Source organism: Loxodonta africana, chromosome 3, assembly GCF_030014295.1.
Source record: "Loxodonta africana isolate mLoxAfr1 chromosome 3, mLoxAfr1.hap2, whole genome shotgun sequence".
Taxonomy (NCBI): domain Eukaryota; kingdom Metazoa; phylum Chordata; class Mammalia; order Proboscidea; family Elephantidae; genus Loxodonta; species Loxodonta africana.
This window is the reverse complement of record NC_087344.1, coordinates 73,909,132-73,924,388: the sequence shown is the minus strand read 5'-3', so window position 1 is coordinate 73,924,388 and position 15,257 is coordinate 73,909,132. Positions and strand designations below refer to the sequence as shown.

Here is a 15,257-nt window from a genome sequence, read left to right as displayed (position 1 = left end):
AAAAATTTTGCACCATAGGGTTTCCAAATTGCCGCTGGTGGATTCCAACGGCTCCCTTTTGGTTAGTAGCCGAGTTCTTAACCACTGCACCACCAGGGCTCCATTTGCCATACAGTTTGTAAATAACACTGCTAATGGCGACGTAACATGCCATCAGTTGGCTAAACAATTCCATACTGCTGGACATTTAGGTTGTATCTGTGTTTTTAATTACTAATAACGTGGCAACAGCCTTAAGAGTGTAGCTTTTTCCAGCTATTTGTTTTTGAAACTTAAAACTCCCGCCGTCTGAGCCAGTCGCTACGGTTCCGCCCCCTAGAGAGCAGCTGTCACGTGCTCAGGGCCTCCGCCGCGAGGGTTTCTGGGAGAGCACGTAACCCGGAAACGGAAGTCAACGGGTCAAGTACGTCATTTCCTTCAGTGAGCGGAGCTCAACGGACTTGTTCTTTTCCTCAGCCAGGATCGCGGGATGAAGGAGGTGAAAAGCGAGCGGGAACGGGGAAGCCGGCGAAGGCACCGAGACGGGGACATGGTGGCGGCGGCGACGGTGGTGGTGAAGCAGGAGCGCCTCAGCCCGGAAACCGTCCCTCCCGCCCACCGCCGCCCTGACTCTGGCCACAGCCAGTCCTCGCCGGCCGGCGAGCCCAGCCGCCCTAGTCACCGCGGTAACCGAGCCCGCGGAGGCAGCCGGTAAGTGGGGAGCAGCTTGAGGTTGACCTTAGGTCTGTTCATTGAGATAGAAATACGGGCTAGTGTCAGAAACAGACCTTGGGTGCTGGACTCAGCAACTTGAACTTAACCCTGGAAGCGATGGGAGTGACTGCGTTAAAGGTTTACTCCTGCACCTCCGATGGCATAATAGCTGAGCGTTAAGCACGTAGTGGACAGAGCTCCGCCCTTTCATCTCTGTTCCCAACACCTAGCAGAGTATGGCCTAGTAGATAGCGTTGTTTGTTCAATTAAAATGAAAGATTTTTCCCGTCTGGTTGCCAAGCCAGGTATGGGCGTTCTCTTTCCAAAAGGTTTCCCCAAGGAGGATCTAGGAAGTCTAACTGATAGAAACTGAAAAAATATTGCCTTTTGGTAGACTCATTTACTCATTCGTTCAACCTTGTTTAGCACTTAACTGTGTGTCATCTTCGTAATTGGCACTATCCGCCCTCTTCCTCAAACCAAAACTGTCTTGGACTGCTGTCTGTCTTGGAAAAAGTACTGCCAGAGTGCTCCTTGGAAGCGAGGATGGCGAGAAATTTGTCTCACATACTTCGGGTATGTTATCAGGAGGAACCAGTCCCTGGAGAAGGACATTATGCTTGGTAAAGTAGAGGGTCAGCAGAAAAAAAGGAAGACCCTCGATGAGGGGCTCAAGCATAGAAATAATTGTGAGGATGGTAGTGTTTTGTTCTTTTGTACATAGGGTCGCTGTGAGTCAGAACCAACTCAGTGACACCTAACAACAACCTGTGCCAAAGAAGGAGCCCTGGTGGGACGGTGGTTAAGAGGTGGGCTGCTAACAGAAAGGCCAGCAGTTTGAACTCACCAGCTGCTCCGTGGGAGAAAGATGTGGCAGCCTGCTTCCGTAAAGATTACAGCCTTGAAAATTCTATGGGGCGGTTGTGCTCTGTCCTGTAGGGTTGCCACTAGTCAGAATCGACTCTCCAGCAACAGGTTGTTGTTCATGTGCCAAAGACTGTTCTAGCTATTGGGACCACAAGGGTGAACAGGAAGAATGGTCTTTATCCTGATGGAATTGATGTCTTCTAACTGAGGAACAGACAATAACAAGCAAATAAATAAAATAGTTTTAGTTAGTAATAAGTATTAGGGATAGGTTAAAACAGTACAGTAATATGATAGTGAGAGTTTGGGGAAAAGTGGGAGAAGGCTTCTCTGAAGAGATGCCATTTGAGCCCAGACCTGAATGATGAGAATGATCCAGGCAGAAGAAACAATACGTGCAATGATTGTTTTAGACATGGAAAAAAGGCCAGTGATGATGGAGTGTAGTGATCAATAGAGAGGGGTAGGAATGTGGCGAGGGAGAGAGGAGATAGAGCCACAGGACTTGCTGATGGATTGAATGTAATTGCGTGTGTATAGTGGTGGTGAGGGGAGGTGTTAGTGGTGAGGGAATAAAGAATGAAGGGTGACTTTTAGGTTTTTGGTTTGTGGAAGAGGCTGGATACTACTAGTTACGAAGATGACAAAGACTGGGAGAGGAAGGTTGGGGGGTTGGGAGTTAAAGAGTTTTGTTACATAATTGATAAAGCTCGGTAGGCCATTACGTATGTTGGTCTGGAACTCAAGGGAGATGTTATTCCTAGGAAAGTAAAGCCTCTGACGCCTAGTTTCTGTCACAGGTGTGGTGTTTCTGTTGGTAGGCAAGTCCGATACTTGAAGCTAATTTATATGGGGGAAGGGATGTTGAGATAAAATCCTGAGTGTACCATGCTCTGAAAAGGTCCCCAGCCAAAAAGAAAAGCAAGTCCTCAGGGAGAAGAAGCAAGTCTCCACGGGGTAAGAGAAACCGAAGTCCTCACCACTCAACAGTCAAAGTGAAGCAGGTAAGTTGGATCGGGGTGTTTTGGTACTAGGTCCAAATCTTTAGCCTTTTCTCATCATAGTTAAAGTGTATGTTCACCTGCAGCTGCAAAGAGCTTTTCTAAAAACTGGGGGAAAGGAGAATCTTCTTTTTTTTTTAATCTTTTTATTTTGAGATAACCGTAGATCCACATGTATTTGTAAGAAATAATACAGAGAGGTGTACTCTTTACCCTGTTTCCTCGCAGTGTAACATCCTGCAGAAGTATAGTACATTATAGCCAAAATATTGATAAAGCCAAGATAGAGAACATTTCTATCACCACAAAAATCCTTGTGTTACCTTTTGTAGCCACATGTACTTCCCCTCCCTCCTTGCCCCTGAGAAAACCAAACCCATTGCTGGACAGTCGATTCCAACTCATAGCAACCCTGTAGGACAGTAGAACTGCCCCATAGGGTTTCCAAGGAGCACCTGGTGGATTCGAACTGCTGACCTTTTGGTTAGCAGACGTACCTCTTAACCACTTTGCCACCTCTAATTTGTTCTTCATTTCTATAATTTTGTCATTTCAAGAATGGTATATAAATGGAATCATACAGTATATGATATTGTGGCATTGGCTTTTTTAATTCAGCAAAATTCCTTGGAGATTCCAGGTGTTAACGTCTGTCAGTGGTTCATTCCTTTTTATTGCTAAGCAGTATTCTGTTTTGGATTTATCACAGTTTAACCAGTGTTTGATTATTATGAATAAAGTTACTGTACCCACATTCGGATACAGGAGTGTAATTGCTGGGTCATATGGTACTTGTATGTTTAATTTTTTAAGAAGCCGCCAGATGTTTCTAGAATGGTTGTACCATTTAACAGCGTATGAGTAATCCTGTTTCACTGCATCCTTGCCAGCATTTGGTGTTGTCACTGGGTTTTATTTTAGCTGTTCTGGTAGGTGTGTAGTGATGTCTCATTGTGATTTTAATTTGCATTTCCCTAATGGCTAATCGTGTTGAACAACTTTTCATGTGCTTATTTGCAGTCTGTATATCTTTTTGGTACGATATCTCTTCGTGTTTTTTGTCCATTTTCTAAGTGGGTCGTGTATGTTTTGTTTTTTTTTTTTTTTTTGACTATTGAATTTTGAGAGTTCTTTGTATATTCTGCATACTAGTCCTTTGTTGGGTATGTAGTTTGCAGATTTCTTCTCCCAGTCTGTATCTTGCTTTTTCATTCTCTTAACAGAGTCCTTCGCAGAGCGAAAGGTTTTAATTTTGATGAAGCCCAGCTTATTCCATTTTTCCTTTTGTGGGTTGTGCTTTTGGTGTCATGTCTAAAATTTTTGCCAGCCCTAAGTCCCAAATGTTTTTCTCCTGTGTTCATTTCCATAATCTTTATAGCTTTACATTTTACATTCAAGTCCATGATCCATTTTCAGTTCATTTTTATATAAGGTGTGGAACTAGGCAAGGTTTTTTTTTGTTTTTCCAATGGATATCCACTTGCTCTAGCAGCATTTGTTGAAAAGGCTGTCTTTCCCCTGTTGAATTGCTTTTGCTGCTTTGTCAAATATCTACTCGGCGTATTTGTGTGAGTTTATCTCTGCACTCTCTATTTCATTGATCTTTGTGTCTGTCTTTTCACCAGTTCTACACACTCTTGATTACTGTAATGATATTATAAGTCTTGAAATTGGTTAAACTGATTCCTTTCATTTTATTTTTTTTCAAGAGTTTTAACTATTCTGATTCCTTTGCCTTTCCACATTTTAGAACAATCTTGTTTATATATATTTAAAAAAATCTTGCTGAGATTTTGATAGAAATTGTGTTAAACCTTGTGTATCAATTTGGGGCATATTGACATTTTTACTATGTTGAGCCTTCCTGTCCGTGAATATAGTGTCTTTCCATTTATTAGGTCTTTTTTCATCTTTCATCAGCATTTATAGCTTTCAGCATTTAAGTCCTATACATGTTTTTTGTTAGATTTGTACCTAAGATTTTTTTTTGAGTGATTATAAATGGTATTGTATTTTTAATTTTAGTGTCTGCTCACTGTTAGTATATAGAAATATTGTTTTTTATGTCTAGGAGTTTTTTTGTAGGTTACAAGGGATTTCCACTTAGACAATCATGACATCTGCAAATAGGGACAGTTTTATTTCATCGTTTCTATCCGTATGCCACTTTTCCCCCCTTTTCTTGCCTTATTGCACAGGCTAAAACTTCTGGCACAATGCTGAATAAGAGCCATGAGCAGACACCTTGCCTTGTTCTTAATCTGAGGGGGAGAGAGTATTCAGCCTTCTTTTTAAAGAAACCCTATATTACAGAGTTTGAGTAGAGATACTGGCATTAAGAAAATGGATTTTCCTTTGAATTTGAGAGACTACAGGCCAGCTTTCTAGCATCCTGAAGATGTAAAGCAGGAGGACAGTCTTGATATTCTGCCATATGGGTTGGTCAGGGACTTTGTCCTCCTCAGAATTCACAGCGCCCAGACTGAGCCTCTCAAACCACTTCAGTTTTTCTAACGGGTAACTTGCAACTCTTTACCTTTGGCTTCTGAAGCAGCATTTTATAATAAATCCTGGGTCTTTCAGCATGGAACTTTTCTGTTGTTATTACTTTGGGATGTCTTGTTTATTTTAGCTTTCCTCTCTACTACAAGTTCTCTTAAAAAGCTACTTTCTGTGTGTTAATCAGCTGGAAACTTGGAAATGACTCAAGTGCCCATTGTAATAACATAGAAGTATGTAAAATTTAAAAAAATGAGAATATGGTGTATGAAGTATATGGTTGTTCTTTTCATTATCCCCAAAATTGCACACCCCCTCCTTTCCCCCCAAAAAAACCTCCTTCCCCAGGGTAACTACTACAATAACTTGATGTTTATACTACAAGCTTCTTTTACACTTAACGTTCACTTTTTTTCTTGATGTTTTGGTATTTTGTGTGTGTGCGTGTGTGTGTTCCATGCAGAAGTTTTTAATTTAAAAAGGGATGGTATTATATACCCTGGACTGCTTAACTCAGACAAAACCCAGGGCACGGATTGAAGTTTTGATTATTTTGGGTTATCTGGTTATGTAATTTTCTACCTATAGTTTATTAATTTTGCAGGGTGAATACTTGTAAGTTTAGAATTTGGATATAGGGATAAAACGAAAGGGTTGTCTCCAAGGTTTTGGGCCTGAGCATCTGGACAGGTGGAGTTGCCTTTAACTGAAATGGGAAAGTATGTGGGAAGAATAGGTTCTAGGGGATGTTTAAAAACTCAGTTTTAGTTCTGGGTGATGGAAATGTTCTATATCTTGATGTGGTTGTAGTTCTCTGGGTATATAAATTTGTCAGAACTCATCAAAATGTACACCTGAAATGGGTACACTTTATTGTATATAACTTATACCCCCATAAAATTGATTTTTTTTTAAAGCTGTTCCGGGCATGCTACGTTTGAGATGTCTATTAGATATCCAAGTGGAAATATTGAGGGGGCTGTGGCATTCGGGAGAGACATCTGGGTCTTTTCTATATTTAGATATATTTAAAGCATAAGGATTAGGTAAGTTACAAAGGAAAAGAGTATAAATAAAAGGTGAGCAGAACTAGGACTGAACCCAGGGGCAAGCTAGTGTAAAGAAATCAGGGAGAAGAGGGGCAGTCAATAAAAAAGACTGGGGAAAAGCAAGAGTCTGGTGACTTGAAAGCCAAGAGAAGGAAGTGTGTTGAGGACAGAATGATTGACTCTGTCAGATGCCCCTGCCGGTCAAGTAAAATGAAGACTGAGAATTTGTCATTGGATTTAGCAATGTGGAGATCATTGGTGACCTTGACCAGCAATTTTAATGGAGTATAGGGGTCTCTCTGGGCTTCTCAAATGTTTAAGTTTACCTACTAGCCAAAAGGTTGGCAGTTCAAACCTACTCAGAGGCCTGGCGATCTGCTTATGAAAGGCCTTGGAAACCCTATGGAGTAGTTCTACTCTGCACACATGGGGTTTCCAAGGGTTGGAATCAACTTGATGGCAGATAACAGCAATAGGGGTGAAAACCTGATGAGAAGGGAAGGAGAAGAGGGGGAGGAGAGGAATTGGAGACAATGATTTAAAAAAAAAACAAAAACTTTTTTGAGGAGTTTTACTGCAAAGGAGAGTAAAGACGTGATAGAAGCTGGCATGGGAAGTGGAATCTAGAGAAGAGTGTGTTCCTGTGCTGATGGGAGTGACCCAGTAGAGAGGGGGAGGTAGATTGTTCAGGGGAGAGGGGAGAATTGGCTAGATTAGTATTCTCAGTGAGGGTATGGAATCAAGTTCCCAGGTGTGAAAACTAGCTTTAGGCAAAAGCACAGATAGTTCTTTTATGGTCACGGGAAGGAAAGGCAGAGTATATTGGTGCAGATGTTCGTAGGTGGGTAGATGTGGAAGACCCTCTGACTGAGTTAAGGAGGAGGGGGATGAACTTGTTGGAGGTTTGAGGAGAGAGAATGTTGAAACAGTTATCTGGGGGAGTGGGCGAGTGAATGCAGGGTGATTGCTGGGCACCATTAAGGAGACTTACGGGCATCCACTTAAGGTCGGACCAGTAAGAATGTCTGGTGCTTTTCTCCAGCTACGTTCAGCTGCTTATTGCAGGTTGTGGTTTTGCCAAGCAAGTACAACAGAATGACGGAGGGGCACGGGATTCGAATGTGTGTGCAGAGGGATGATCACACTGCTTGACCATGGAATTCGAGTTACACGAGAAGGGAAGAGAGACCATTAAGAGACTGAGGGACTGTGCAAAGGACTGAATGTCTTACTGGAGTTAGAAGAATTGTAGAAATTGAAGTAAAATGTGAACTGGAAGATAAATGGTGATCAGAAAGAGGGTCGATTGAAATTGAGGAGTTACAGTTATTGGTCATGAAAAGGTTTACGTATGCAAAACCGTGAGAGTGGGTAGATGAGGTGAAAGGAGTACAGATAAGATGTTTGGGAGAGAGGAACTCAAAAAGATAGAGAGGCCAGCATGTTGGAAGGACTTCCTGGGTGCTACTGAAATTACCAAGAGTAATGGTGGAGAGAGCAGCTTGAGTTAGAAGTAAAATTGGCAAGAAATGAGGGCAGATGATTTTAGGGTTGTTAGATAACAGCATTAATGAGAGTAGTGGGTGATGGTGGTCTTATATGAATTCAAAAGTAGGGCTTTTTAGGGAACAGGGAAGGCTTGGAGAGCATTTTAGAATTGGGTATGAGAACCAGGGAGGGTACCTGCCTCATGTCCAGGACCAAGGATGGGAGTGGGGGAGCTGTGGGGAAAAACAGCCACCATTTCAGAGTGCTTCAAGGAAGCAGTGTCATCAGGGCAGAGTGAGGGTTTTGTTGGTACAAAAGTTGAGGAAACGATCAGGGGAAAGGCTGAGAGTGTATATTTTGAACTTTCCACTTCAGAGAGCATGGTAAAATGCTTTCAGCAGTTGAAGAAGGATAGGGACAGAATAGTGGATGTACAGAGCCTTATGAGGATGAGAGTACAGAGAGGTGGGGGTGATGACCTGGAGTCTGGCTTCTTGTGATGACTCATTTAATCGGGAATAAAGGGCATAATGAGATTAGTCCTGGTGAACTCAAGGCAGATAGTGGTGGCAAGCTTGAAAATGTTTTGGGGTAGGGAGGGTTGGATGTCTGAGATTCCCTCTTGATAACACTGTAGTCTTTGAGGTAAGAAAGTCCAGAGAAATTGGGTCTTACTCTGAGTAAGCAGCCCCCCTCTTAACCCCTGTGTATGGCAGGAAGAAGAGGGAGGGGTTAATTTTTGTTGCTGTTGAAGTGGGATCTTAAGGATTATTTTTTAAAACATAGCCACAAATCCATTATCCCACCTAAATTTTTTAATAATGATTCCCTAACATCATTAAATACCTAATTTCTGTGATCAGCTTATAATTTTTATATAAATTTATCTTTTCAAGTCAGGATCAAAATAAGGTTTACAAATTGTGATTGGTTGATGCTTCTCTTAAATCTTTTTGTCTGTAGATAGATTCCCGTTTCTTTTTCCTTATAATATTCATAACTTGCATCCCTGTGGAATCATTTAACGTATTCCTGTGGCCCTTGTATTTCCTATAAATTGATAGATCTAGAGTCTTGGTCAGATTCAGGTTTTTTTTTGTTTTTTGTTCCCTCCAAGCATAAGCATAGATGATGATGTGTACTTTGTCAGGTTGTCTGTCTCCCGGTCATATAGCATCTGGTTATTTGTCATCGCCTGTTGCATGTTGTCAAATTTTTAACCTTTATATCTAAACATTTTTATATACAGATGTCCTTATTCTGTATCTAAGACCCAATGTCTGAAGAAGCCCTTGGGAGTCTAAATCTAAAAGAGCTGTGTCTGCTGCCTCTGATTCACAGTGGCTTGTTTTCTTACGTGTCTAGTGAGCTTTAATGAGCATATGTTTAGTTTATCTTTTTTTCCCCTTAGAGATTTGTTTTATTTAGTTGAATTATAGCAGGGGGACCCCTCAGAGTATCTGGTTTGCCTTAATGGTAAAGGTAGAAATTTTTGTATGTATTGTGAAACTTGCCCCCCTCTACTTTCCTCTCTCCACTTAACAACTTATTTTGGATAACTTTATTTTTTTTATTTTTGTTTTTAATAAGTTCTTTTTTTAATTTTTATTGTGTTTTAAGTGAAAGTTTATTTTGGGTAACTTTTTATGTTGTTATCGCATTCTTTTTAACAAAGTATCTCTTTGTATAAATGTACAATAACTTATTTAACCATTCTACTATTAAGAGACCTTAGGTTGTTTGCAATTTTGTTATTACAAACAGGATTCTAGTAAACATCATATTGTACACACGTCTTTCTGAATTTTGCCAGTATATTTGTAGGCTAGACTCCTATAAGTGGGATTACTGATTCATTAAATTTTTATTAAATATTGCCAAATTGCCCCAAATAGGCTGTACCAATTTACACCTGTACCAGCAGTGGCTGAGAATATCCATCTTCCTGTACCTTTTTTGCTACTGTATATTATTGATCTTTTTTAAATTTTGTTACTTTGAGAAGAGAAAATTTATATTTCTTTTAAAATTGATGCTTTGGTTGTTAGTGAGGGTAAGCATTCCTCCATGTCTTTAAGTCTTTAAAAAAAGTCTATTAGTAAAATTTTTACAGTTTTCTTAAATGTTTTTTGTATTTCTTATTCCTAGGTATTGAATAATTTTTGTTGCTGTTGAAGTGGGATCTTTTAAAATTATTATGTTTTCATTGTTGGCATACAGGAAAGCTAGATTTCCCCCCTTTCTGTGTTTATAATATACATGACTACTTAGCTCCCTCTGTTAGTTCTGTTTTCTGTGTAGTCTTCCCCTTAAGTGTGCCTAAAGCTGCCTTTGTTCTGAAAGGGAAAGGATTAATTTTTTTCTTTCTCTTTTCTGTAGCAGATAATCCCTTGTTTTAGCACTCTGAACATGGGCTTGTACTGTTAGAGCTACAGTTAAATAGCATTGTTGATTACACAGTCTTTGTGGCCTGGCAAAGGAACATAACCACCACAGATAACCCTATTCCTGTGAGGAAATTTGTTTTCAGTGCCAAAGTCCAAATCACAAATGAAGCTTTGGGTGTAACGTGTGGATAGGCGGTGGGCTGCCTCTGACTGACTGAGTTCTTTGGAATTTTAGGAACGAGAAGATCACCCCCGGAAAGGACGGGAGGATCGGCAGCATCGGGAACCATCAGAACAGGAACACAGGCGAGCTAGGAATAGTGACCGAGAGAGACACCGAGGCCATTCCCACCAGAGGAGGACCTCTAATGAAAGGCCTGGGAGTGGCCAGGCTCAGGGACGGGATCGAGACATTCAGAATTTGCAGGCTCAGGAAGCAGAGAGGGAATTTTATAATGCTAGACGGCGGGAACATCGCCAGAAGAATGAAGTTAGTGGCAATGATAATGAGTCTCAGGAGTTGGTTCCTCGACCTAGCAGCAACAATAAAGAAAAAGAGGCTCCCGTTAAAGAAAAGCCAAGCTTTGAACTCTCTGGGGCACTTCTTGAGGACACCAACACCTTCCGGGGTGTAGTCATTAAATATAGCGAACCCCCAGAAGCCCGTATCCCAAAGAAACGGTGGCGTCTCTACCCCTTTAAGAATGATGAGGTGCTTCCAGTCATGTACATCCATCGACAGAGCGCCTACCTCCTGGGTCGGCACCGCCGGATCGCAGACATTCCTATTGACCATCCCTCTTGTTCTAAGCAGCATGCAGTATTTCAGTATCGGTAAGTATATATGTGCAGAAAGAAGCTGAAATGTCTCGGTTAGGATTACTAGGATTTGTGTACATCTACATGCTGAGAATCCCAGATCCCACCTATCTGATATTCATCGAGTACTACTAACCTAATTGACTTTTCTTTGAATAATCCCTTACATTTGTATAAGAGCATTAGACTTGCTTTTAGAAGCTCAGATTTTAACTCCTGCCACTGCCACTTAGCAGGTATTTGACCTTGGGCAGGCCCCTCTCTGGGCCTCAGTTTCCACCTACCTCACAGGGTTGTTATGGGGGTTAAATGGGAATGTAACTGAAAACACCTGGCGTATGTGTTAGCTGAATCTGAATCTTGATAGTTTGCATAGTACAACCGTTATTTGGTCCTCACAGCAGTCCCGTGAAGTGGATAGGACAGGTGTTAATATACCCATTTGATAGATGAGAAAACTGAAACTCAGTAAAGACAAGTGACTTGCCTAATAATTGATCACCATAGTAGAACTGTGGCTCAAGTCCAGCTCCCTTGACTCAAAAGTCCAAGTGTACTGTATTCTCTTATTTGAACAGGACCTAAAATATATTGAGGTATAGATGAAAATTGATTTTAAGCAACATAAAAAGTGTATTTTCTTAACCATGGCAAGAAGCCTTGGCTTCAGATCAGAACTCCGGGGTCTGGTTTTAATTCTGCATTTCAAACTTTTGATCTGCAATGGATTTTTTCCCTCAGTGGCCAGGTCTAACTTTTTCTGCTAAGAATATCTAAACTCCCTTCTGGCTTCCTGATCCAAGGGTGTTCTTTTGCCTTGATTTCCTAGAATTTTAACTTGAATTGTGTTCAGGCCAGCTTATTATACCATTTAGGCTGTGTTAGCAAAGAACTTTAGAGAGGCTGGGTGATCTGAGACAGGATTTTGCTTACATGCTTTCCTTTATCTCTGCTAGGCTGGTGGAGTATACCCGTGCTGATGGGACAGTTGGCCGAAGGGTGAAGCCCTACATCATTGACCTTGGCTCAGGCAATGGAACCTTCTTAAACAACAAGCGCATTGAGCCACAGCGTTACTATGAACTGAAAGAAAAGGATGTGCTTAAATTTGGGTTCAGTAGCAGAGAGTATGTCTTGCTTCATGAGTCCTCTGACACTTCTGAAGTAGACAGGAAAGAAGACGAAGATGACGAGGAGGAAGAGGAAGTGTCCGACAGCTAGCAAACTAAGAAATGACTCAAACTATTGAGAGACCTTTTCCTTCTTGGAAGACTTTGGGATTGATTCAGAGAGCACCTTGGTGCTCTCTGTAATGCCTCTTATTGCCTTAAGTCTTTCCTCTGTTGCTGACCAGCTTGTGTTCCAATTTAAGAAAACCGACTTAGGTTTGGTTCAGCTTTTTTCTGTGGCGTGTCAGCCACATCCATGCCTGTGGGCATTTTTTTTCGGAACAGTCTCACCAATTACAACACATCGTGTTTTAGTAGAAGCGTTGTGGTTTTAGTTGGTGCTTTTAAAACTGCAGCCTAGGAAACTAAACCCTTGGTTAAAGGGGGAGTTGTGGCTTGTTCTCTTTGTACAGTTACTTTATTTATATAGTTGGTTAAGCTTTGTGGACCAGGTTTTGTTTTTGTTCTGCTTTGTTTTGGGAGCAAACTCCTGAAGCTTTGGTTATTGCCCAGACAGCCTCCAGTATATACCAAAGCTTTGACCTGGTTGAGCTCTTGAGTCATAGAAGTTGATTTTGCACTTAATTTTTGGGGGGGAGATGGGAATTTACCACACGACCTCATACAGACTGATAAAAAGTTGCTTTATGGAGCCAGCTTAAGCATATGACTGGACAGGAAGATCATGACTACTGCCAGCAGGTGCTGATTTAATGTCACGAGAGGCTGAAATGGTTCATGGACCTGTTCCTGGGCGAGGACTCCTGATCCTCTGTGGAGCATGTACATAAACAGTTTGATCATCTTATTTGTTCTTCAACTTTACATTTTTATTCAAATGTTAATCTTTTTTTCTTTGAGAAGTACAGTGTCACTTATCTGACAGGGTCCTTGCTCAATTCTAACAACATGTGTATATGTCCAAAAGAGGTCGTGTATTTTACATGTTTCATCTTTGGAAAAAATGTTCAGAGAGGTTGTATTTATCTTCCCGAGGCTGGAAAGCAGGGCAGTTGCCCAGTTTCCTACTTTTCTACCAGAGGAGTATGTGTAAGTAGAAAAGTATTATCTACTTACATATGTATTGTGTGTGTCTGCATATAAATTTGTATGAAAGAGCTGCATACTGTTTTTCATATGAGAATGTTTTGTGATGTAAATGTAATACTACATTATAGGCCAAGGCCTCCCTGCGTTTGAAGAGCAGGTTTTCATTTATATGTATTTTTGGGAAAAAATAATAAAATTTGTAAATATAGCCCCATTTCAAGGGTAATACTTTCCTAGCATACAGGACCTTGTGTTAATAGATCTCTTTGCTGCTAAAGGAGTCTTCGTATCAATATTTTTGAGGTAAAAATAGGTGATGATATAGGATATCATGAGGAGAGACCAGGAATAGTGAAGCTAGAACTGGCACCTACACTGAAGTCCAGATTTTTCTATCTAGGTGAGTGAGTGTTGGTCATGTTGAAGCAGCAGTGCGTTCTGAATTGGCAATGAAGCCTTTTTCCTTCCCGGAAGAGTCAGAGCTTGGAGCAGAGGTACATGGTTGGCCTCATACCACTTTATCCTTGTCCCTTCCATTTCACCCTCAGGTGGTGGGAGAGAGGAGGAGAAAGAAGAGATGATGTAACTCAGTCAGTGCTGCAACTAATTATTCTTCAGTGGTTGAAACTTATGATACTATAGATTGTCTTCATTGTTTTTACATTATGGTCTCATATGCCCACATGTACTCATGGCTACATATTGATTAGTGTGGAAGGGGACAGCAGACTAATAGATGAACTTAAAAGGTCCCCTTTGAAGAGCAAACACTAATAAGGTCAATTAGATGTAAGGTAAGATGAAGGGAAGGTGCAAAAACGTAAGGATGATTAGCCTTTCCCCTCCCATTTTGCTCTGTGTTGACCACTATAACTGCTGTGTGTGCCATAGATCACATATTACACAGGTGCATATCCAAAAAGTGGATACAGTTTTGATGAACTCTTTCTATCTAACATCTCCCTCCAGGGCATCCTTGTTCAGTTTGTGCTATTACAACTGCTTCCTGGTGGCCTGGGACTTGGCGTCAACCACCATCCTGGTGGGTACTGTGATATATGACCACTCTACATTTTTCAATAAAAGTTCCCAATTGCATAATCAGCTTTTGCTTTAGTGGAGGAATATCGTCCTGGATTAAAAGATTCTTCATGACAAACATCTAGAAAGGTGTTTCCCTCCCTCCCCCCTCCCTTTTTGGAAGAAGAAGAGGGTCAAAGATAAGACACCACCCATCTCCAAAGGGAGATATTACCAGCAGATTTCCCATTTGAAGGTGACACAATCCTAAGGCTTCATTCTGTTTAGAAACTCTTGTTCATCTAGCTATTTGCGACTTCTTCCTTCTACACCTTCTGTCTACCCTGGCTGGCTTATTTGCAAATCGTCACTGTTAAAACCAAGCGAACTGCAAAACAGCCCTTTCCTATGCTCCCCTCTGCCAAGTCTTTGGTAGTCCGCGGGTCTGTTGAGATACGGGACAGAATCTTCAGATTTTCCGAGTAAGCCTCGTAGTCATCTTCTAGTTCCTCTTTCTGACGTTGACAAAGGGCAGCTCATTAGGTCCAATGAGGGATGTAACTTTCACATACTTTTACCGTATCCTGGTGATACTAAAGTGAAAGCAGAAAATAGTTCAGATAAGATTTTTTCTTTAATTTGTAATATGTATGCCAGTATAGGATATAACATGGCTTTAAAAAGCTTAGGACTTATTTATACTTCTAGTTGATTATCGTTTGATATGGTGCACAGATGGTTATATTTTTTAACATCCTACCCTTTGTGGAAATTAGTTCTGGATCTGAAGAATGAAGTGATATGTTAATCAGAGCGTAAATGTGACAAACAACATACCAGAAATGCCTGCTTATGAAATAATGTCCTGAGTCCACAGTGTTCCTGGGTATGTGAGTTTATATCAAGTGGAAAAGCTATTCAATTTCAATTAAAGTTTTGGAATTTAAAACTTCATTTAGTCTCTTGGGTAAAGTTTCCAGTGTATCTATTAAACTCTTAATTAAGATATTGATTATTCACATTTACTCTGAAGAACACAAGCCAGAACTACCTGGTTCAAAACCCTGCCTCTAAAAAGATGCACAACATGTGTTTGAGCATATTTGCTCGTGTTTGGTGATTGACTGCTGTTGGGTACAGGGTTCCTTTTAGTGAGAATAAAAATGTTCTAAAATTAGATGGTGGTGATGGTTGCACAACCCTGTGAATATACTA

The 15,257-nt window shown here is 40.9% G+C and overlaps 1 protein-coding gene across 1 annotated transcript; it reads left to right on the top strand.

The window, feature by feature from the left end:
* The first annotated feature begins 406 nt into the window (after window positions 1-406).
* SNIP1 (Smad nuclear interacting protein 1) lies at window positions 407-14,996 on the top strand. Its single transcript, XM_064281741.1, has 4 exons — window positions 407-690; window positions 2,462-2,564; window positions 10,220-10,818; window positions 11,760-14,996. Exons 1-4 carry the CDS (start codon window positions 470-472, stop codon window positions 12,022-12,024), a joined length of 1,188 nt encoding a protein of 395 aa, XP_064137811.1. The 5' UTR covers window positions 407-469; the 3' UTR covers window positions 12,025-14,996.
* The last annotated feature ends 261 nt before the right edge of the window (window positions 14,997-15,257 follow it).

Coding starts and splice junctions, on each gene's coding strand:
- SNIP1 (XM_064281741.1), top strand. CDS start 470: ATGAAGGAGGTGAAAAGCGAGCGGGAACGGGGAAGCCGGCGAAGGCAC. Junction 691..2,461: donor CGAGCCCGCGGAGGCAGCCG/GTAAGTGGGGAG, acceptor TGCTCTGAAAAG/GTCCCCAGCCAAAAAGAAAA. Junction 2,565..10,219: donor CAACAGTCAAAGTGAAGCAG/GTAAGTTGGATC, acceptor TTGGAATTTTAG/GAACGAGAAGATCACCCCCG.